Genomic DNA, 24006 nt, shown 5'->3' on the forward strand with positions numbered 1-24006 from the left:
TAAGCGAATCAATCTGAAATTGATTCGTTTGATAATCATGTTAAATTGATTAATCCAAATTTGACCTAATTTCATTATAGTAATTCTAAATCCGCTAATTTAGTATCATTTTCGAGTTATGTTATTGTCTCATGACCAAAATTGTTATCCTAATTAAAATTTAAATCATAAATTTGAAGGTGTATTTTCTCAACACTAAATCCTAAATTTAAATTTTGAAAATCTTATTAAATTGTAAAGTTTTAAACTTAAAGCGAAAAGTGCAGTTAACTCTAATTATAATTGCAATTTTCGCTTAATTTCTACAGGGTGATTGGAATTTGGAAGGGCTATTGTAACTGGGGGATTTTACGCCGTGACTTGGGGAAAAGCCCGAGAAGACCAGGTTGTTGAATATAGTCAACCAGATCCCGCTGATATCTCATAATTCATTGTCTCATATACTTCCTCTTCTGCAAAACCAAATCACAGCAGAATAGAACTCTACGCATATTAATATATACTAACCAATTTTTATATAAGTTTCTATATTTTTTTAGTTTCTTTTTTTTATTACTTTATCACGCAATTGTAAAGGAAATTAAGTCAAAAAGAAAATTGTGGATGAAAAAAGGACTGAAAATAGGACAAGGGAAATTGGACTAATTTCCCTGCTAGATTAGTAATTAGTGTTTGTATTTGTGGGTTTAGGCAAGTAGTAAAATTAATAGAAAAAAGGACTGAAAATAGGACAAGGGAAATTTGACTAATTTCCCTGCTAGATTAGTAATTAGCGTTTGTATTTGTGGGTTTAGGCTAGTAGTAAAATTAATAGAAAAAAGGACTGAAAATAGGACAAGGGAAATTTGACTAATTTCCCTGCTAGATTAGTAATTAGCGTTTGTATTTGTGGGTTTAGGCTAGTAGTAAAATTAATAAGAATAGACTTTTGGGTTCGACTTTGAATGAAATATACTCTCCCTCGCCTTTTATTTAAAATATTTTGTAATCTTGATAAAAAAAAATATTAAAAAAAAAAATATATATATATATATATATTAGTACTTGGTGTTTGAATAAACAAAAGATTCTATTTGAAAAATATAACCAAGCAATAAATATTCGGATAGCATGACAGCACTGTCAAAAAAGAAAGAATACAAGGCTGGAGAGCTGAAAAGGTCCTTATTATAGAATCATAAGTATTCAGTAAAGTGGCCCATTCACTTATATATAATATCAGAGACTTCAAAAAAATGAAATAAAACATGAAATTGATAATGAAGACAAATACTTAAAAAAGCCAGCATTTTTGCCTAAATCATAGCTTGAGAAAATAACAATGATTATGATATTTAACTATTGCCTTCTCTCTTTTTTTTTAAAAAAAAAAATCATTTTTAAAAAAAAAAATCATTTTTTTAATGATAATAAAAAAAAACAATATTTGCCCATATAGCACTGCAGAAGTTTTTTTTTTTTAATTAATTTGTTCTATTTAGAATTTGATGTCATAATTAATCGATGCCATCAAATATAAACAAAATATATGTAAAGGCCAAAAACAGAAAAAAAAAAAAAAAAAAAAAAAAGAGATAAAAAAAGAGAGGTGAACTTTATAATAGTTTATTAAATTGTCATGAATGTCAACAGGTAGGATCTACAGTGATGTATTGGTTGCAAAGAAACATTTTTCTTAATTTCACATTAAACTGGTTTTTCAATTTAGTTGATTGTCAGCTGGCTAATTATGATTGATGTGAAATCTTTTCAATCCATGCTTTAAAGAAACCGCGTGTGCCCCATCACCTGCCACGGCATATACATGTCATATTTATAAACTCTTTTTATTTATTATTTATTTTCTCGCTATGTGTCGCAATTTAAAAGAGTCTTCATCAGCAATAAAGTTAAAGAGCTCGGAAGCTGCATGTAAATTGGTTTTAATTTGTACCAACAATTAAAGTTTGTCTTTCTTCCTTGCGAAGGGTGTTAGCTAGTTTGTTTTTTTGGTTGATGAATATTTCAATTTCAAACTCCTGTGGGACACCATAATATTAATTATAAAAAATCATAATATATATATTTCTGCTATTCGTTAACATCTACGAAACAACCTCCTTTGTTTCTTTCTTCATAAAACAAATATCCCACAAGGCGTAGCACATAAGGAAAATTTAATCATCAACTTTTCACTTTTTATTTTTTTCTGTCCACAAACTCAAAGAGAATATATATGATTGATATTACTCTGCGTCGAATTCGATCCCATCTGCACGAAAATGGGGACGGAGAGATCATTATCAGGGTATGTAATAGTGATGATGGTGGGATTGGAGTTTTTGGAAGTGGGATTGAACACCATTTGCAAAGCGGCCATGAGAAAGGGAATGAGTGAGCTTGTCTTTGTTTTCTACTCCAATGCCTTCGCAGTTTTCCTACTCCTTGGGAAATTGGGAATCTTTCCAATATAGTCTGAAAATGAAGTTTCATAATAATTTAAATATTTTTAAAAGAGAGAAATATATATAAATGGAATTAGCAAGTTTCAGGTATAGGTTTCAAAAAATTTTTCCCTAATAATTAAGACAAAAGCTGAAATTGGAAAACTTTTTATTCTATAGTACAATCTTATTTATTTATGTATATTTTTCCTTAATTAAATTAACCAATTGGTGGGTGCTAGGATGGAAAAGCTAAATCTGAGAGTCCAAAGCAGTCAGGCAAAGTTTGTGGGCACTATAGCATCCATCAGTGGAGCTCTAATGGTGAGTTTATACAAAGGCCCGCCCATCTCAAATAATGAAAACATGAAAATTTGCATCGTTTATTTAAAAAAAAAAAAAAGAAAAAGAAAAAATTCCCATTTTACGTCAACACGTGGCTTTATACGGATTATATATTTTGGAACCGAGCAATGTTATAAGTGGCATTTAGTTACCTAACCTATTTATCAGTTTATTAATATATTTATTACATATGCTACTTTTTAATCGATTAATATGTTAATATAATTTAAAAATTAATAATTAAACTATAAAAAAATGTATTATTAAATATAAATTAATTAAATAATGATATATTTATTTTAAGTATTTAATAATTTAGGTAGTGTGTGTAATACTATTATTTTAGGACTTTTATTGAATATAAGTTTTATTGCAGATGGGCATGTTAAGGTGATGTTTTTGGGGTTTTTTTTTAATTTATTTTTTTTGTGGGTAAAGTATATAGAGTTGGTTGCCGTGTTACCCAACTAAATTTTTTGGTGGAGCCCTGCGTTTTTGTCAATCAATTCAACTAAATTTTCATGTTTCCAAGAAATCCACATTCTCTTCCCTGTAGCAGAGCCCAAACCCACTGGTACTGTTGTCGTCGAAGAGTGCGGTCGGTATCCCAAAGCAAAATACCCATTGCCAAGAATTCACGCCCCTTAATGAAATTTGGGTTCAATTCGACCAGCTCGAACCGAGATTTGCGATGGAAGGAGTAACTATGGGAACTTCTTTGGTACGGAAATTCATTTAGGCGAAAAGTTGCTTTTAGTTCTTTGATTGAGTTTCCTTTCCTTTAATTGAGTTCTTTTCCTTTTAGAAAAAAAAAAAAATAAATAAAATAAAAACTATGGGTCAGTTTAAATATGTTTTCTATTTTAAATTTTTAAACCATTATTTTTAAAATATAAAATAAAAATAATTTTTTATTATTTTACGATAATGAAGGTTTGAATAATTATGTTTGAAAATAATTTTTAAAAATAAAAAACATAAAATATGTTTGGACACAATAAAATTATTTGTTTTTTTAAATAAAAAAGTATAACATGTGAACCTTCTCCTAGCCCAGTCTCCTCTTTCCTCTATCAAACGTTCAAATGATATATACGGTGAAGTGGTATATTTTTAATTTTTTTTTAAATTATGAAAACATCTTTTTATTGCTTTCTTAATTTTGTTTTCTTTTCTAAAAATAATTTTTAAAAATTGATTGCTAAATAATATGTTTTTATTTTAAAAATAATTTTTTTTTTATTTTTAAAAATAAAAAATAGTTTTCAAAACAGATAGTTAAATAATATATTTTTTTGGTAGAAATAAAAAATAGAATTTAATTCTGGCATATGATGGGTTACCAACAAGGTGATATTAGAAAGATAATCAATTTGCAATACGTGGGTGGTGCAAATAGATGCAATGGAGGTCTAGAGTATTATGTAATATAATTTAGTGCTATGTGTAGCTTTTTGGGTAATATTGAGTGAGAGCTGTATTTCTAATTATACCGTCCAAATATATGTATATATATATATATAATAATTTTTGGTGAATACTTCTATTTATATAAGGAGAAAGGGAAAGTTTTGGCATGCTATTAGAGTTTTTGTGTCAGGAATGTCACTGGGGTAGGATGGGTCGATTTTTAAACTCTTATCCTGGTTTTCACGAGGAAGTTTCTATTCTATTCTTGCAGTTTTTTCAATTTCTTTAGAGACGGAATAGTAGGAATGGAGATTTTTCAATCTGGAATGGAATGTGACAGTTTTTTTTTTTTTTTAATAATTGTTTTTGAAAAATTTATATAAATTTTTTTTTTATGAATAAAATGTAAATAAAATTATTAAAATACAATAAAAATATAATAAAATACATCAAAATGATATCGGCAGTCAATATCAATAGTAAAATATATTTGAAAATAACTAAATATTTATTATAAAATATTTATAATTTTATTTAATATAAATATTTTTATAATCTCATTTAATATTTTTATGGGTGATCATGAAATTATTTAGTCACAACTAGAATAAGAATAATAAATATTTTTATTTATATACAAAAAATAATACAATAAAATTATAAAAAACAAAAAAATAAATATATGTACCCCAGCCCATTTCCGAATCGAGTTTTAAACCGAACCCGCTTCGCAATTCCGATTTTTCAAAGAAAAACCACCTCTTTAGGGGTGATGCACCGTGGATATCAGGTTGATCAAGGCAAATTACCATTCCTATTTTGCGTGCAAGCATTCCGAACTTGATTTCATATTGCTTTGAACGAGCTTCCTTTATGCACAGAGTTATATGGTGTTGGAAAAAACAAATACTTCATTGAAGATGGGAATGGGATCTTGTTAAGCATCTTACCTTCTTGAAAACAATTCATGCCCCTTGTAGAACAATGAAATTTGGGTTCAATTCAAACAGTTCGAACCGAGATTTGAGATGGAAGTTAAAAAGATATAGTTTGGAGTGCAATAGCATCAATATCTTTAAAAAAAAAAAAAATGAATGGTGCTTTACATTTTTTTTAAGAGAATACAAAAATAAAATACAAAAATATTGAAACTGCAGGAACATTAATGCTAAAAAACCCTTGGAAACAAAATTTTGGTTGGCCCAAATTACAACAGTTTTTTTTTTTTTTCTTTTAGCAACATTAATTTACTAAGATCGGAATAGGAGGTAATTTCAACCAGGTTAAAATTAACGGTGACAATTTTTGTTTCAGATCAATCAATTTACTAATTGTATCAAAATTATTCAACTCAAACATGATTTGTTTATTAAACAGTATGTAAAAAACCTTCAATCTAAATATAATCTATTTAATAAACAAATAATATAAAATTAACTTATTTATATAAAATTGATCCATTATAAAAAATTGATCCATTTGCATTAAATTATCTAATTAAATAATTAATTTATTTAAATTAATTATTTTATATAAAATAAAAATTATTTAGTCATTAATTAATTTTAAATAGGACAAAATTAAGCATCAAAACACAAAAAAAAAAGGAAAAAAAAAACTTATTTTCTGAGTCACGGATAGTAAAATATTATTATAATATTGGTGGAGGCATTAATGATACAAAAAGGCAGTCAAGCATTCGAAAGTGGCAGTGGTTTACCCTGTAGAAATTTGTGGAACAAAAGCAAAGATCTCTCTGGTTGCGTGGATGGAGCTGTGTGAGATCCTCCTCTGATTATCGCAAACGACAACATATTATCATTTCCGTACACTTGACTCCACCACGCGTTGGATCCTAAATACGATTTGACTAGTACTTCTAGGAAAGACCCAGTAACCCCCGGTGAAACATTATAAATAATATTAGAGCCATTGATAGACTGGATAGTCTACAGGTCAAGGGGTGAGAGGTGACGGGGTGCACATGGTCTAAATGAAAGAAAATAAAACAATTTTAATTAGAATGATGTTGAATTATAGTAACACTAGCTATGGATATTCCACAAACGGGCATCTGTGGGTATCAATGAAAAAAATAAAATAGTTTTAAATAGAATGAAGTTGAATAATAGTGACACTAGCTCTGGATATTGTCATTATTAAACTGAAGTTCTTTTTTTTTTTTTTTTTTTAGTGACAAAAAGCGGTTTAGTCTCGCTTCTCCAAAAGAACTAGGACTTTTTTTTTTTTTTTTTAAGCATCTGTTAATAAAAAGTTTTTAAAATGTAAATAAATTCAATTTATATTTCAAATATTAAAAACCCAACAACCCACGAGTATATAATTAATTCTTTATACTTTTTCTTCTTGGTCGATAACATATACCTGTCTATAAGAAAAACAAGCAAAATCTAGAACCTCTCCAAAATCCGCCTCCACCCTTCAGCTCATAAATTCCACAAGAAGACTACCTTTTTGGGTCTTCCATGCACAAAGGTCTTTCTACCTTTCCGGTAAAATATTTCTTCCACAAATTTTCGAAATAAAATAACCATAGAGGTGGAAAATTCTCACATCATCTTTTTATAGGCACCAAACCATTCAATAATTTATTCGCGTGTTGATCCGTGTATATGAAATCCAATAAATTAACACAATCTTTTTGATCCATTAGTAAAAGTATTTACGTAATTATTTGAGTATTATAATTTTGGAGATTTGTAGTTTATCATCGATTTAAATATGTATTGATGAATTTTTTTTATTTAATTTCTTAAAAATAAAACTGAAATGAGGAGATTCATTCTTAAAATAGAAAACTAATAATAATAAAAACTTCCATTTAAAATACGTATAATACGATACTTTATTAGATCCATGCAATAATACTTTCTAGATCGCTTTGAAAATTTAAGATCAATCCTTAATAATTGATGGAACCATAATAAAAAAAAATCATTAATTAATTTAAGCATTTAGAAGAAAAAATTTAATGCATGCTCTTGAAAATGCCATGTATTAAACTAGCCAAAAAAATAAGTCTTAATGTATAAATAGAAACAAAAATAGGCAAAAAAGTAGAAGGCCTAGCAAATGCAGTGGATTTATCTAGTCCGTTAAGGTCATGCCTTCTGCTGTGTTGTTGGAAGTGTGAGAATTAACCTCCTTTTATGGTGGCAACAGATATTTAATTTTCCCATAAATCTCTATCCATCCTCCAATATGTAGGGCCTATCACACACACACACACACACACACACACACACACACACACACACACACACACACACATATACATACACATACACACATATAGATAATTGATCAGGGAACCTCCAATATGTAGGGCCTATCACACACACACACACACACACACACACACACACACACACACACACACATATACATACACATACACACATATAGATAATTGATCAGGGAAGTATCACCCAACTTATCTGGAGAAATATGACAGTATAGACTAAAATGGAATCTAGATTAGCCGATCCATTTGGTGATGTTACCACCATGTAATGGTGGGTGACAATCATTCATCGCCATTTTCATATCTTGGGTAGCATGTAATAAGACAATGATTAATGTAATAAACCAATCTTTCGATGCTAAGATGTTTAAAATGTGAAAGAAGTGTCATTATTTTATTAATTTATTTAATTACATTTATCGTTTCACTTATTCATAATTAAATTATATTAATTTTTAAACTGATAAAATAGTAACAAATCACCTTATTATATTAGTTTGGTAAATATTTTGACAATCTCTAGGCATCTCAAATGAAAATGTGAATTAGAATATTAACATACCATATAAGCAATATAGATATGTTTACAAAATTTCTCTTAAATGATAATGTTTAAAATGAATGTCAAATTAATATGGCCTAAATATTATTAAAGTAAATGTTGACTTTTAGAAGTTTTGTCAAGCATGGTAAATTTTCCTTAAAAGCAAATTTTTTTACAAAAAATTAATATTTTCTAAAAAGAAAAAAGTTAATAAAATATGTACTCGTTTAATAGCCAATAATAAACTTTTTGCACAATATTATTGGACAACAATTTTTTATTTTATTGTATATTTATATTATCTAGATTTCAGTGATGTCAAATTGTATGCCACATGCACAATAATCCATAGTTATCATTAAAAATGCCTAAATATTACTCTATTCTTTAATCTGTAGTTTCCTTTCTTCCAAACTTTTAATAACCATGTATAAAAATTTGGATTTCCTATTATTACTTGACCATGCCTATGCCATAGTATGTATGTCTTATTACCAAGGAGAAATTTTTCTACGCACATTGTGTACCGGCTAACTTGGTACATATAGCCACTCATGTAATTCCATATGTAATATTAATAATAGATTAGATTCCTTTTAAAAGCAATTACAGGTCAGATTAAAAACTAACGCCGTTAAGTTCAAGTTTTGCATCTGTTTTTTCTTTTTCCTTCTATCTGGTGGCTATCGTGCACACTGCAGCATCCATCTATCCACTATCCTCTCCAGCAAATTCTTCTCAGTCATGTGTTTTTCCTATATTTATGCTGGTTTAATTATGAAATAGAAAAAAAAAAAAAGAGAATAATCAATTTAATTTAGTTGAGAGAGGAAAACTAACGTTTCTGTTTATACTTTAAGAGCATCTCCAATGTTTCTCTGTCTATTTAAAAAATTTTTGTCACATCAATAAATAGACAGGATTTTAAAAAAATCCCCTCCAATGGTTCTGTGCATTAGTTATGTCAAGTTTATGTGGTAACAAAAGAAATAGAAACTGTGAAGGACACTATCTATCTCTGTAAGCTCTGTTAGACAGGCTGAGTCTTCATTTTATTTATTTTTATTGATTTTTGTTTAAAAAATCAATTAAATTTACTTTTTATTAAATATAATTTTAAAATAAAAAATTACACATCAACATTTTATGATATTTTATACAGAATCCATTGAAGAGAAATTATCAAAAAACATTATTTATGAAATAGTAAAAATGCCACATAAGTATGAACACTTTCTAAAACTCATATCACGTAGATTTTAATAGAAATAACCATTAGAGATGCTCTAAGAGATCTGTTTATATTCTAAGAGATAAGGTAGAAAGAGAAGAGTCCAAATGTAGAAACAGGAAATAAAATGAAATGGGTGTCATGAAGGCATCCATGGTACAAGATGGCAGTGTAAACACAAACAGTTTTCATCAAAATTATGTGTGAATTAATAGGTGTAAATCCAAACAGACAGAGAAAATGAGCAAATGGGTGTTATTCAAATTTTTCTATCTTACTCCCATGAACGTCTATGGATCTAGACGGATATACTATAATTGAGATATATGATGCAGGCATGCCTTAATAAGAAGGAAAAAAAAAAAAGAAAAAAAATGTATAGGCAAAAAAAAAAAAAAAAACAAAAAAAAAGATGGAAGGCGTTAAAAGGATAAAAGTGTGTTTTAAATGATTTGGCAGTTTTTATTATGATATAAAATTAATATAACATATGGCATTTTATAATTAGTCATGTGTACCATGTAAGATTCCAAGTCAGTGCACATGTGTACTGAAAAATTTTTCTATTACCAAGTTTGCAAACATTATGCATGCTACGCATAACCAGTCTTCCCATGTGACAAATACAAATCCTTGTGTAGCATAAACCCCTTGCTTGGATTTACTTAAAATGCATAATAAACCCACAATAACTTCTAATTCAATTATATTAAATTTAAAATAGACCAATTTAATCATAGCAAAATTTTTTTAAACAAAGTTTCATTTTATCATTTAGCATCTAGCTCAATCTGATACTATTAATCAAGTGAAGTTAAATTAGTTAATATGGCCTTCACATGCTGTATATATGTTTAATGTTTAATAGATCATGTGGTGGGTTTTCTGGTCAAGCAATCTAGAAATTAAAAGCCAATTGTTAATAATGAATTGAAGCTTAATAATGAAAACAATTAATTAATTTAAGAGCTTCAAATCAAATATTCGATACATATGCTCTTGAAAAGCCGTGTATCGATGCTAACAATTAAGTCTTAATATTTAAAATGAAACAAGCAGTGCATAACATTCCACTGCATGCACCTAGCAAATGCAACGAATTTATTCATTATATATGCAAGTAGCAGTATTCATTATCTAGTCCATCAAGGCCATGCTTCTGCTGTGTTGTTGTTGGAACGTACATTGTGAGAATTAACCTCCTCTCTTATGGTGGCAAACGGTAAGGTATTATTTTTTATCATATATCACTATGTATCCAGCGGTTTGTTGGGCATATATAACACACATATTACCTAATCCATATAGTGATGTAGATAATGTAAATGGGATCCTTATTACCTAATCCATTTAGTGATATCACCCATTATTTATTAAGTGATGACTATATATTTATCACTATTTGATCATCATAGATTGCATATAATCGGATGATAATTAATGTGATAAACCAATTTCACTATGCCGGAATATTTACAAAATAATAAAGTGTCATTATCTTATTGATTTGTATTTTGTTGTACTTACCAATTCATTTATCCATACTTAAAATATATTTATTTGTTAACTAATAAAATAATAATATGTCATCTTATCCTATTATTTTGATAAATATTTTGATAGATTTCTAGCATTACACTAATCTTTAATGTATAGCTCCCTTTCATCCAAACTCCTAATAACCATATATAAAAAAATTGGATATCCTTTTATTAATTTACCATGCCAATGTCATGCTATGTCTTATTACCAAGTTTTCAACATTGTGCTTGACACAACCAATCTCCCATGTGTCAAATACAAACCCTTGTGTAGTATAAACCCTTTTGGGATTTGTTTGAAATACTATGTTGACTTTAGACTAATTTAATTAAGTTAAATTTGAAATAGGCCTATTCAATGATCTTAAACTTACCAGCTTATGTAATCAAAAAGAAACACCCAATGGCCATGGGCTATAAAGCCAAGGCTTGATGATACTTTTTGTAACCCGTTCCTCTATGGGCTTGTAGCTTGAAGGTGACCAATGCTTAGCCCATCAAGGAGACCGTCATTAATAGATTTTTCATGCGTAGCCCATCAAGGATATTAATATTGAATATTCTGATGTTTGATTAAGTCCCTTTGTGTGTGTGTGTGTGTGAATCTTTTACTTTTTGATCATGATGAACATATCCTTGACGTAACGGGTCCGATTGCTACTTCATGTCATATGAAAATCAATTATAAAAGGCAATTTCTTCATTTAAATTTTTTTTTTTCAAAAGGAAAAAAAAAAAAAAAAAAAAAGGCTTAAGCGCCAACATGTGGCTTTGTATGGATTACATATTTTGGGACCTTCATTGGACAAATAAACATATGTTCAATTCAATATATAGAGTTGGGATTGGATGGTAAGCAATCCAGTCTGTATCAATATTCAAAGACTTTCTCATCACAAAATGAATCCAAAATGCTTGTTAAACGAAAGGATAAGCTTTTAGCCCTTTTATTTGTTCAACATTTTCTCTATTTTAATATTCATTTGCATTTATTATATAACATTTCAAACCTAAATATCTATAAAATCATCCCCTAAAAGGTCTAGGTAGAAATCTTCCACTAAGCTGGACCCTTAAATAGCTAGCCTGTGCTAAGCCCTATTTTGTTTCATGATTTTAAATATTCAATAAAATCATTTTGCACTCTGATCAATTAAAAAAAAAAAAAAAAATCTGATGTCCACTACTTTCTAGTATTTTTCACAAATCATAATTTACTATTTTTTTTTTAAGGACATTTTTAGAACAAATTTCTTCTCTCAAAAATCGCAAAAGAAAAAAAAAAATGGTAGCATTCTACATCATTTTTCAAATAATTTATCGCTGCTCACTCCTTGGTGGAATAGATTTTTCTTTTTGGATTTTTTTTTGGTGGGTAAAGAGAAACTTACAACAAATACACTCTAGTTGGTGTACATTAATTAATACATTTAATGATGGATTAGAATATTCTCACAAGCTACAAGCCAGTGAAATGTATGTTCATGGCTCGTATATATTCTGGTTCTCATCCCCTCAAAATAAATAAAAAAATAATAATAAAAGAAATTACTACATTAATGTTCCACTTAATCCACATATAACTTCACCTTTATTTTTTCTGCTAAAATTAGTGTTGGATTTCCATGCCAGATAAGGAGCAGAGGTAAAGAATAGAACAAAGAAAACGAATGGAAGGGCTGGGAATAACAGCGGTGATGGTGATGATAGAGTGCCTGGAAGTTGTATTGCACACCTTAACCAAAGCTGCTACCACTAGGATGAGTGAATTTGTCTATGTTTTTTACTCCAACGCCCTCTGTTTGTTCTTCCTCCTACTTACTTGTTCCTTCTTCTTTTACAGGTCAATTTACTCTTGAATTATCACTCTCTTTTTCTTCTCGAATTTTTGAATTTTATGGTTATATTGATTGCTTTCCATCAGAATGAGAACTTACTTAACACTCACGTACCTCGTCATCGGCAAAATGTTTCTGGTTGGCTTGCTCAGGTAGATATATATACATATATATATATATATATATATATATAGGGCGTGTCTAGGATGTGGTCTGTCTATATATATGGATCCATACCAAAGTCGATGTTTTGAAAAAAAAAAAAAATATCGACTTTGGTATGTCTGTATATAGCAAAACCGACATTTTTTTTTTTTAAAACATCAGCTTTGGTGCGGATTCATATGCAGACAGACCGCACCATATCAATGCCTTATATATATATATATATATGGTTTATTAATTTTTAAGAATCATATATATGTAAAGTTTATAAAATCTCAATTTGTTTGTTGAAATTAAACCATTTGGTATCGCTTCTAGTATTGTTAATTGTTGAAACCAATTGACTTAGTAGATTCTGTATAGTTATACTTCTCAGATACTAAAGCATGTTGGAACAGACCTCAGCTGTCCTACTTTGGCAACAGCAATATCTGATCTCACACCAGCTTTTGCCTTCATCATTGCTATCATTTGCAGGTATATATATATATATATATATAAATTTTTGTTACAATAGGCATCTAACCTTAACGTCAGGCAACTTATTAATTTATGTATAAAAGCATTAGATATCCATATTATGGTGGGAATAGGCATCAATTATAGTAAACCTCAGCATGTATATATATATTTAATCAGCAACTTTAGGTTGTGTAATTTTCTCTGTTTTCCTTGATAGAAAACTGCATCAAGCACTATATGGTGTGTAATTTTTTTATTTTATTTTTGGTACGTAATATATTGTAATATATAATTGTGTTATAGGGAGGAAGACTTGACAAAGAAGAGTAGTCAAGCAAAGAGTGTTGGCACCATAATTTCAATAGCAGGGGCATTAATTGTAACTTTATATAAAGGCGTACGTCTTACAAGTGCTTCTCCTCTGCCTGGGAAATTCCTCGATCAGCTTCTTTTCTCAGTTCAATCTAAATGGGTTATTGCGGGTTTTATACTTTTATTGCAGAGCTTTTTCCATGCACTTACTTTTGTAGTACAGGTAATTAAATAAAATCATATATCTACATGCATAAGACTATGCCTCTTCTTGCGGCACTTATTTAAATGTTTTATATATAATTTGAATTCCTTGGTTTACATATATGTTAATGTATATGAGCTTCAGAGTTGGGTTATGGTGGAGTACTCTGCAGAGCTAGATGAAACCCTGACGGACTACCCTGTGGAGTACCCTGAAGAGAGGGAGTACCCTGCAGAGCTAATTGCAACCCTGAGGGAGTACCTGAGGGAGTACACCGCAGAGCTAATTGCAACCCTGTTTTGTTGTATCTCTATGACCATAATATCTGCAATAGTAGCTCTGATTGCTGAGAGATCAAACCCAGATGCTTGGCAAATCAAGTCTAATATGGAGCTTATTGCAATTGGGTTTAATGTGAGAAAATTGGTTTCCCTCTCCTCATTCCTCTGTTTTAAGAATAATTGGTTAACATTGATGTTCTGTTTTATATATATATATATGATTGGGTAAATAACATTGACGTTCTGTTGATGAATAATGTATAGGCAGTTTTTGCGATAGCATTTGGAAAAGCTGTTCATTTATGGGCAGTCCGCAAGAAGGGTCCCATATATCGTGCCGCGTTTAAGCCACTTAGAACTGTCATTGCATTCATCTTTGGGATTATTTTTCAAGGGGAAACCATCTACCTTGGAAGGTGAATATTTTTGGACTTCAAACTCTCTTTTTTTTGCCCTTTTTCTTTTTTTTTTTTTAATAATTATAATTTTTTATTTTTTATTTTTTTTATCTTTTAATAAATTGACATATTTATTAGTTTAAAATTATTTTTTGCTTTTATAGAAAATTTGAATTAAACAATTATAGTATGATATAGTTGTGTTTTTTAATTTGCATTTTAATACCCACTAATTTGATACATTTTTTATTTTAGGTGTTTAAATTCAAAATATTCTAATTTAAGTCATTGATTTTAAATTGTTTTAATTTTCATGGGAACAGTCTAGTGGTAATGTCCACTCCTTTTATATGTGGAATTCTGGATTTAATTAATTAATGATTCAAAATTAAAAATAAATAGTGCAATTGTTGCACTTGGGTCTAACTGGATTTTTTTGGCCAATGGTGGTTAATGATTTCATCTCACATGACCAATTTTCATTTTTTAATACTTTAGTGGTGATTTAACCTAGATTAGCTAAAAGAAAAACAGTTTTTGACATCAACGTCCTATATATAGTTTTAAATTTTTTCAACTTTCTCTATGTAGTATTGAATTAGCACTAGAATCTTTGAAACTTGTAAATAATGCAACATTGACCTAAAACCAGCACACTATGATATTTAGCAAGTAGTTTCCCTTCCCTGAGCAAGTGTTTAGTCAAATGAAATTTACATTTTAATTAATATAATTTAGCAACTACAAAGTTACGATTTTAAGGTTTTGGAGCTACCGTATGCTGATATGATAAAACAAGGCTAAAATACAAAAATGTTGAAAACTACATAAAATATTAATGCCAAAATCCTTCAAAAAATTGGTTGGTTGGTTTGATTGAATTAAAACAAATTGGAAGTTAAAGATCTTCTTTGAATGGTAAAGTTATAAACTTGAAGCAAAAAGTGCAATTAACCTTGGTTTATAATTACAATTTTCCATTAATTTCTACGGGGTGATTGGAGAAGCCATTGTAACTGGAGGATTTTTCGCCGTGATTTGGAGTGAAGCCCAAGAAGACAAGGTAGACGAACATGGTCAACAAGACCCCAATGATAACTTATCCTCTCATACACTTTCTCTTCTGCAAAACCAAAACACAGCATAATAAAACTCTCTCCATATTTTTATCTATATACCAATTTGTATATAAAATTCTATATTTTTCAGTTTCTTTTTTATTACCTTGCCATGCAATTATAAAGGAAATTATGTCCCAAAAAAATTGCAGATGAAAAAAGGACTGAAAATAGAACAAGGGAAATAGACATGGTGCACAAGTTAGTAAATTGTGTTTATATATATATATATATCTAGACAGATATATATTACTGCAAAAATTTTCCTACGGACCTATATAGGTAAACTTTTAAGGGTTTTTTTATTTATTATTTTTATTTTGGTAGATGAGTCATTTTTCTTTTTTTCTTTTTTTCTTTTTTTTTAGTGGATAGATGAGTCTTTTTGTTTGGTTGGTTGGACCAAATTACAATAATATTTTTTGTGAGCAACATTAAATTTACGGAGACCGGAATAGGAGGTAATTTCAACTAGATTAAAATTAGGGATGGCAATTTTTGTTGCCAAATCGTATTGGGGTTAATCAATTTATTAATTGTGTTGAAATTTGTTCAACCCGAATACAATTCTTTTATTAATCATGTCAGAAATATTCAATTTGAATATGATCCGTTTAATAAATAGATAATCTCACACGACTAGTGTAATCTGTTTATTAAATGAGTCAACTGTAATCAACATGGCCTCTTTATACGAAATTGATCTATTTACATGAAATTGATACGTTTATACAAAATTGATTCGTTTTTACGAAATTTACCCAATTAAATAATTAACTTGTTTAAATTAATTATTTCATATAAAATAAAAATAACTTAGTCATTAATTAATTCTTATAGTTATACATTTACAATAATATAACATATGATATAATAATATAGTAATTTCAAATAAAAATTAAATATAGATATATATATATATATATATATATCCACCCATAATAAATCTAATACTACTTTTCGAAAAATATATGAAAAAATTATTAATAATCATGTTTTTAATTTTCTACACCTCCAATTCTATTAGGTATATTAATTTTTTATTTTTTCAATGTTCATAAATATATACATGTATTAAGTATATTATATTTAAGTAAATAAATATTATTTTAATTCTTTTTTTTTATTAATAATACGATTTTAAATACGTTTGTAATTTAGTAATAAAAAAATATTAGTTAAAATTTTATTGATGGTTAATTTAATATATTAAAGTTATAATTGAAATATATTATAATTGTGTCCCGTTGGATTGACATATTAATTGACATGTTTACGTATCAATTTCGAATTAAACAGATTAACCTGAAATTAATTTGTTTAATAAGCGTGTTAAATGACTTGATCCAAATTTGATCTAATTCTATTTATAATAATTCTAAAACTGTTAATTTCGTATCATTTTCGAATTGTGTTATCATGCCATGCCATGATCAAAATTTTCATCATAGTTAAAATTTAAATTTTAAATTTAAAAATGTATTTTCTCACCACTATGACAAGTTTATCAACGTCCAAATTCAACCTGAAATTAACTTGTTTAATAAGCGTGTTAAATGACTTGATCCAAATTTGATCTAATCCCATTTATAATAATTCTAAAACTATTAACTTCGTATCATTTTCGAATTGTGTTATCATGCTATGCCATCATCAAAATTTTCATTATAGTTAAAATTTGAATTTTAAATTTAAAAATGTATTTTCTCACCACTATGACAAGTTTATCAACGTCCAAATTACAATAAATTAAAAGCTGAAAGTCTTATTCAATTGTAAAGTTTTAAACTTAAAGTGAAAATTGCAATTAACTCTAATTATAATGACAAATTTCCATAAATTTCTACAGGGTGATTGCAGGGGCTATTGTAACTGGGGGATTTTACGCCGTGATTTGGGGAAAAGCCCAAGAAGACCAGGTTGTTGAACATAGTCAACCACGCCCCGCTGATTGCTCATAACTCATTGTCTCATGCACATCCGCTTCTGCAAAACCAAATCACAGCAAAATAGAACTCTCCGCATATTTATACATACTAGCCAATTTTTATACAAGTTTCTATATTTTTTAGTTTCTTTTTTTATTACTTTACCACGCAATTGTCAAGGAAATTAAGTCAAAAAGAAAATTGTGGATGAAAAAAGGACTGAAAACAGGACAAGGGAAATTGACCAATACCAATTTTCCTCCTAGATTAGTAATTAGCGTTTGTACTTGTAGGTTTAGGCTAGTAGTAAAATTAATAAAAATAGACTTTTGGGTTCGACCTTGAATGAAATACTCTCCCTCGCCTTTTTATTTAAAATATTCTGTAATCTTGGTATAAATATATATGTATATATATCTATATATATATATATATTAGTACTTGGTGTTTGAATAAATAAAAGATTCTATTTGAAAAATATAACCAAGCAATGAATATTCGGATAGCATGACAGCACTGTCAAAAAAAATGAGTACAAGGCTGGAGATGCAGGAGTATTGCAAGTGGAAAAGGTCCTTATTATAGAATCACAAGTGTTCGGTAAAGTGGTCCATTCTACATAATATTTGCCCATATAGGACTGCAGAAGTTCTTTTTTTTAGGTAATTTGTTCTATTTAGAATTTGATTTCATAATTAATCGATGCCATTAAATATAAGCAAGATGTATGTAGAGGCAAAAAAGAAAAAAAAAAAAGAAAAAAAAAAGAGAAGTTAACTTTTTAATAGTTTATTAAATTGTCATGAATGTCAACATGTAGGATCTACAGTGATGTATTGGTGGCAAATAAACATTTTTCTTAATTTCACATTAAACTAGTTTTTTAATTTAGTTGATTGTCAGCTGGTTAATTATGATTGATGTGAAATCTTTTCAATCCATGCTTTAAAGTAACCGTGTGTGCCCCATCACCGGCCACGGCATATATACGTCATATGTAAACTTTTTTTATTTATTATTTATTTTCTCGCTTTTTTTTTTTTTATATTTATTTTCTCGCTATGTGTCGCAATTAAAAGAGTCTTCATCGGCAATAAAGTTAAAGAGTTCGGAAGCTGCATGTAAATTGGTTTTAATTTGTACGAACAATTAAAGTCTGTCTTTCTTCCTTGCGAAGGTTGTTAGCTAGTTTTTCTTCTTCTTTTTTTTCCTTTTTTTTTTTTTGATGCATATTTAAATTTCAAACTCCTGTGGGACACCATAATATTAAAAAATCATAATGTATATTTAAAAAATGCATATTTAAAAAATCATAATATATATATATATATATATATATATTTCTCCTATTCGTTAACATCTACGAAACAACCTCCTTTGTTTCTTTCTTCATAAAACAAATATCCCACAAGGCGTAGCACATAAGGAACATTTAATCATCAACTTTTCACTTTTTTATTTTATTTTTTTCTGTCCACAAACTCAAAGAGAATATATATGATTGATATTTCTCTGCGTCGAATTCGACCCCATCTACACGAAAATGGGGACGGCGAGATCATTATCAGGGTATGTAATAGTGATGATGGTGGGATTGGAGTTTTTGGAAGTGGGATTGAACACCATTTGCAAAGCGGCCATGAGAAAGGGAATGAGTGAGCTTGTCTTTGTTTTCTACTCCAATGCCTTCGCAGTTTTCCTACTCCTTCCATCTTCCTTCATCTTTTACAGGTACCAAATCATCAATTTTAGACCATTAATTTTTATAGTTTTCCTTCTCCATTAATTTTTCTTGTCTGGTCTCATTACGAAAACAATATATATGGATATCATTTTCTATATATATATATATATAAAATTTTTCTCTTATCTAAATTTCTGAAAAGATTTAAGAATCGATTTTGTCAGGATAAAAATCTATATAGGATTGGCTGATAAAAGAATTACTGATATTATATAATATAAATAAGCAGAAAAAGAAGTCGTCCCGAGATCACACTCTCCATCATCTTCAGAATCTTTGTGCTTGCATTGCTCAGGTACTATTTATTTTTATTAATTATGTAAAATTGGATTTTGGTTTAAAAATTAATCAAATATAATAAAATGGTGGTACTGGTTTTTTCTCTCTCTCTCTCTGTTTTTTTTTCTGTAAATGGTTTTTATCTGTCTGTGGTTGTAGCTGTAGCGCGCAGATGCTAACTTACATTGGGTTGGGTTATAGTTCTCCAACTTTGGCCTCTGCAATGACCGATTTAACCCCAGCATTTACATTCATACTCGCTATGATCTTCGGGTGAGTGGTAATTAGATATATAAATATTAAATATATCCCTACCCATCAAATATATTTTATTAATTATTTCAGATGTTCTATTGCCCAAAGATTAAAATTGAATTCAAACTTTGGCGGGTGTGTCTTTTTTTAGCTTTACACTTTCACTTTACTTTTTCTTCAAGGCATTGAAACTTGTTGGGACAAAACACTTAGCGTCCGACATGTCCAAACTTAAAGCTACATATATAATTTTTTTTTCCTTGCTCTTTAAGTTTTAGTTCTTGAGAGGGAAACTTAATTGTGGGAATCAGTTTCTAAATAAACATTTTTCATTTTTCTTTATATTTGGTTAGCAATTTGAATCTCAATATTTCAATGAAATTAAAAAAAATTATATAATAATTGTGCATTAAAAATTAAAATGTGTTTAAAAAAAAAATGGAAAACCAATTTCACAGGGAATAAGAAAATGATACTTGTTTTTAAGGGAATAATGTCTCATCTAAATTTTTTCAATGTTGGGAAACTGAATGGACCCATATCTGTGTAAAAAACTATCCAAACACCGGGAAACTTCAATTTTCCATAAGCCTTCTATCTATTTCACATATATGGTATAGCTTTTCCCTTTTTTCTTTTTTTTTTTTTTTTTATGCTAGGAACATGCATTTGGTATATCTTATTGTAAATATATATATATATATATATATATATAATATTTATGTTATGTCTAATCATCTAGTAACGACTTTTCTTGGTTCCCAATAATTTGTCATTTTCTTACCCCATAATGTGTTTGTTTAAGTCAATCTCATGGTGCTTTCTTTTCCTTGGGAAATTGGGAATCTTTCCAATATAGTCTGAAAATGAAGTTTTATAATAATTTAAATATTTTTAAAAGAGAGAAATATTGATATAAATAGAATTAGCAAGTTTCAGATATAGGTTTCAAAATTTTTTTCCCAAATAATTAAGACAAAAGGCTGAAATTGGAAAACTTTTTATTCTATTGTACAAACTTATTTATTGATGTATATTTTTCCTTAATTAAATTAACCAATTGGTGGGTGCTAGGATGGAAAAGCTAAATCTGAGAGTCCAAAGCAGTCAGGCAAAGTTTGTGGGCACTATAGCATCCATCAGTGGAGCTCTAATAGTGAGTTTATACAAAGGCCCGCCCATCTCAAATAATGTACCATCAATGAATATAGCAAATGAGCTTCTTTCAATGCCAAAGTCAAATTGGGTCATTGGAGGCTTTTTTCTTGCTGGTCATAGCCTTTTCCTTGCACTCTTATTCATTCTCCAGGTACCGCATACATCCAACCTCACTTATTTAAAGCTTTAACATGTATATATATTTATAATCCATCTCTGATCTGATCCTTAGGTTTAGAACTTGATGTGAACCAACGTACAATAACAAGTTATGATACATTAGTCCGTATCAAATCTTGAACTTAAGGTTCTTATCTGAGTCTAATTCTATATGTATACACAATGTTTTCTATTGGATGAAGTATCCCAGCATAAGCTAGACAACATTGAATTATTTATTGATAAAAAACCACAAATTGTATGTAATTGGAAGATTTATTATTGGTAAAAACTTGATGCTGTCTAATGGAATAATATTTTATATATTATATTCTACTATGATTGGCATTGTCTAAGTGTTCAATTGCATATAATTCATATCATACATTCAATAAATTTTATATAATTAAGCGTCACATATCCAATATAACCTAGATAATGTTGCCCAACATTGCGAGCCTAGAAATATATAAAAGTATTCACATTAATCTACGGCCTTTTTATTTTTTTATTTAATTATTTTTTTTGGGTTTTGTTCGTGATACATAGACATGGATTATAAGGGACTACCCTGCAGAGCTACTGGTTACAACCATGTGTTGCATATTTGTGACCGTCCTATCTTTCATAGTCTCTCTCATTGGAGAAAAAGATCCAACTACTTGGAGACTGAGGCCTAATACAGAGTTGATAGCTATTGTGTACTCGGTGAGCATAGATAACCGACAAGCTTGATTTAATATGGAAGTAATAGTAGTAGTATTAATTGGGTATTTCTTTTTTTTTTTTCTCAAATTAAAACTATATATTATTTTAGTCATAATTTAATTTACTTCGCTACTGACTAATGTTATTTTACAGGCAGTGTATGCAGTAGCACTTAGAAATGTAATTCATACATATGTATTGCGAAAGAAAGGACCTGTTTATGTTTCCATGTTCAAGCCTCTTGGAATGGTGATTGCAGTTTTCTTGGGTGTTACTATTCTTGGAGATATACTTCATCTTGGAAGGTACAATTCTTTTGTTTACTTCATTTTGAAGACTGGATCATCTATGTTAAACAAAAGAGAACTTGCTAACATTATTACAACAATTTTCTATAGAACCTTTTTGACTAGAAGTGCAAATATAATTCTGTCACTAGAAATGGTACTAGAAAAGGGCATTAGTCATAGTTTCTGTTATGGCTATAACCAAAAGTATTCACAACAAAAAGTATTGTTATTATCCTGGTAAACAACTTACAACTAAACTCTTTTCCACAAATATATATATATATATATATTTTTTTTCTAGCTAATATATATATATATATATATTACTACAATTAGTTTTATTAGAAAATCAATTATTGTAGTCAAATGACAACAAAAATATTCTACGGCAAAATGATAAGATATGCCAAAATATCTTTTTTTCTTTTTTAAAGCAGGAAAAATATTTGTTTTTTTGTTTTTGTTTTTATCTATAGGTAGACGGGATGCATCAACCTGATTTAAATTTTATGGTAAAGAAATTGTGGTTAAAAAGTTTATTTTATTAAAAGGGAGAACAGAAAAAAAAATAAAATATATATATATATATATATAAAGTATTGTGAGTTTCTGGTTTGGGAGAAAATGACTGAACATATTGATTTTTGGGAAACATAAAGTAATTTCTATTCATTGTACCTTTTTACGGTGAATGATTGTAATTTGTGTATGAAATTTGAAAAATGTACAGCGTTATTGGAGGAGCTGTAATTGCACTCGGGTTCTATGCTGTTATATGGGGCCAAGCTCAGCAAGATAGAAACAGGGTTGAAGTTGAAGAAACCAAGACTTATAGCTCTCTATCACATTCTCACACTGTCCCTCTTCTTCAAAATAAATGTACTGAAGTATAGAAAAACTAGAAATCTTTTTTGCTTTTCAAAACAAAACGTTGTAAAAAGATGTTAGGTAATTTATTTTATTAGTCAATTTTGAGACTAAAAAAAAATATATATATATATATATATATATAATTATTGTACGAGAAAGCAATTATGAAACTGTCCTTGTATATTGTAATGTGTGGTTACTATCAAATTTATTATTTTTGTGGAACTTTATTTTACATTATCTATCAGATTGGCCGGTTAAGACCTTTTGTGAAGTATTTAAACGAGTAAAGTTATCAAATTAAGATAATTTTATCCTGATTTTGCAATAATTTATTTATTAAATTTATTTACCAAGTATTCAGGGCAATTGTATTTATTATGAAATTTAGGATATCAATTATCAATAATAAATATATCAAATTTTACTCTTTTGTTTAATGTATAGGATGGTTGAATATTAAAACCTAATTAAGTAGCGATGGCTTCTTTAGGGACATCCAAATAGCTAAATTACTGCTTTTTCGATTTCAAATTCAAATCACTTCCTTTCAGTAATAATAATGATGATGATGTCATTTATCTTCAAAGTATAAGACTAATAAAATAAACATTTAAAAAAAACAAAACAAAACTGAACACTTTATGATTTTTCAATATATGCACTTTTTTTTTTTTTTTCAACCTGAAAACAAATGAGTGAACTAACATTCAAAATAAACATAAAGGCTATCATTGCTTTTATTTTATTTTATTTTCTTAATGAGGCACAGCAAGGGACAGCAACAAAAAGAATTTAATTTCATAACTTAGAAAAATGCTAAAACACACTTGTATATATATTGTTACGAAATTGAGAGAAAAACAAATAGCAACGGAAACAAAGAAAGCGAAGAACAAACATACAATTTACGTGGAAACCTTTGACGGGAAAAACCACGGATAGGGAGAAGCAAATCCAATATCAAAAAATTGGTACAAAGGTGAGCAAAATTGCGCGATATCCTAAAACCCCAATTGCCGCCGAAAAACCCCAAAAATCATCAAAATCTATATTGTACGGAAGACACCTTAAAAT

At 28.7% G+C, this 24006-nt stretch overlaps 2 protein-coding genes across 3 annotated transcripts; both read left to right on the forward strand.

The window, feature by feature from the left end:
* Window positions 1-2261: 2261 nt before the first annotated feature.
* LOC107434598 (WAT1-related protein At5g40240) lies at window positions 2262-17499 on the forward strand. The gene is made up of 8 exons (XM_060813129.1): window positions 2262-2287; window positions 2666-2747; window positions 12684-12749; window positions 13139-13239; window positions 13528-13759; window positions 13886-14155; window positions 14287-14438; window positions 17388-17499. Exons 1-8 carry the CDS (start codon window positions 2262-2264, stop codon window positions 17497-17499), a joined length of 1041 nt encoding a protein of 346 aa, XP_060669112.1.
* Window positions 17500-18813: 1314 nt separating this feature from the next.
* On the forward strand, window positions 18814-23174 carry LOC107434597 (WAT1-related protein At4g15540). Of its 2 annotated transcripts, XM_048462174.2 has the most exons (7): window positions 18818-19197; window positions 19440-19505; window positions 19649-19762; window positions 20819-21053; window positions 21611-21769; window positions 21923-22074; window positions 22790-23167. In XM_048462174.2, the coding sequence occupies exons 1-7, from the start codon at window positions 19010-19012 to the stop codon at window positions 22950-22952; spliced, it is 1077 nt and encodes a 358-aa protein (XP_048318131.1). In that variant the 5' UTR covers window positions 18818-19009; the 3' UTR covers window positions 22953-23167. The 2 variants fall into 2 exon arrangements, with proteins under 2 accessions (XP_048318132.1, XP_048318131.1); XM_048462175.2 differs by lacking the exons at window positions 19440-19505; window positions 19649-19762 and having other exon boundaries at window positions 18814-19197; window positions 22790-23174.
* The last annotated feature ends 832 nt before the right edge of the window (window positions 23175-24006 follow it).

Source organism: Ziziphus jujuba, chromosome 12 (assembly GCF_031755915.1).
Source record: "Ziziphus jujuba cultivar Dongzao chromosome 12, ASM3175591v1".
NCBI lineage: Eukaryota > Viridiplantae > Streptophyta > Magnoliopsida > Rosales > Rhamnaceae > Ziziphus > Ziziphus jujuba.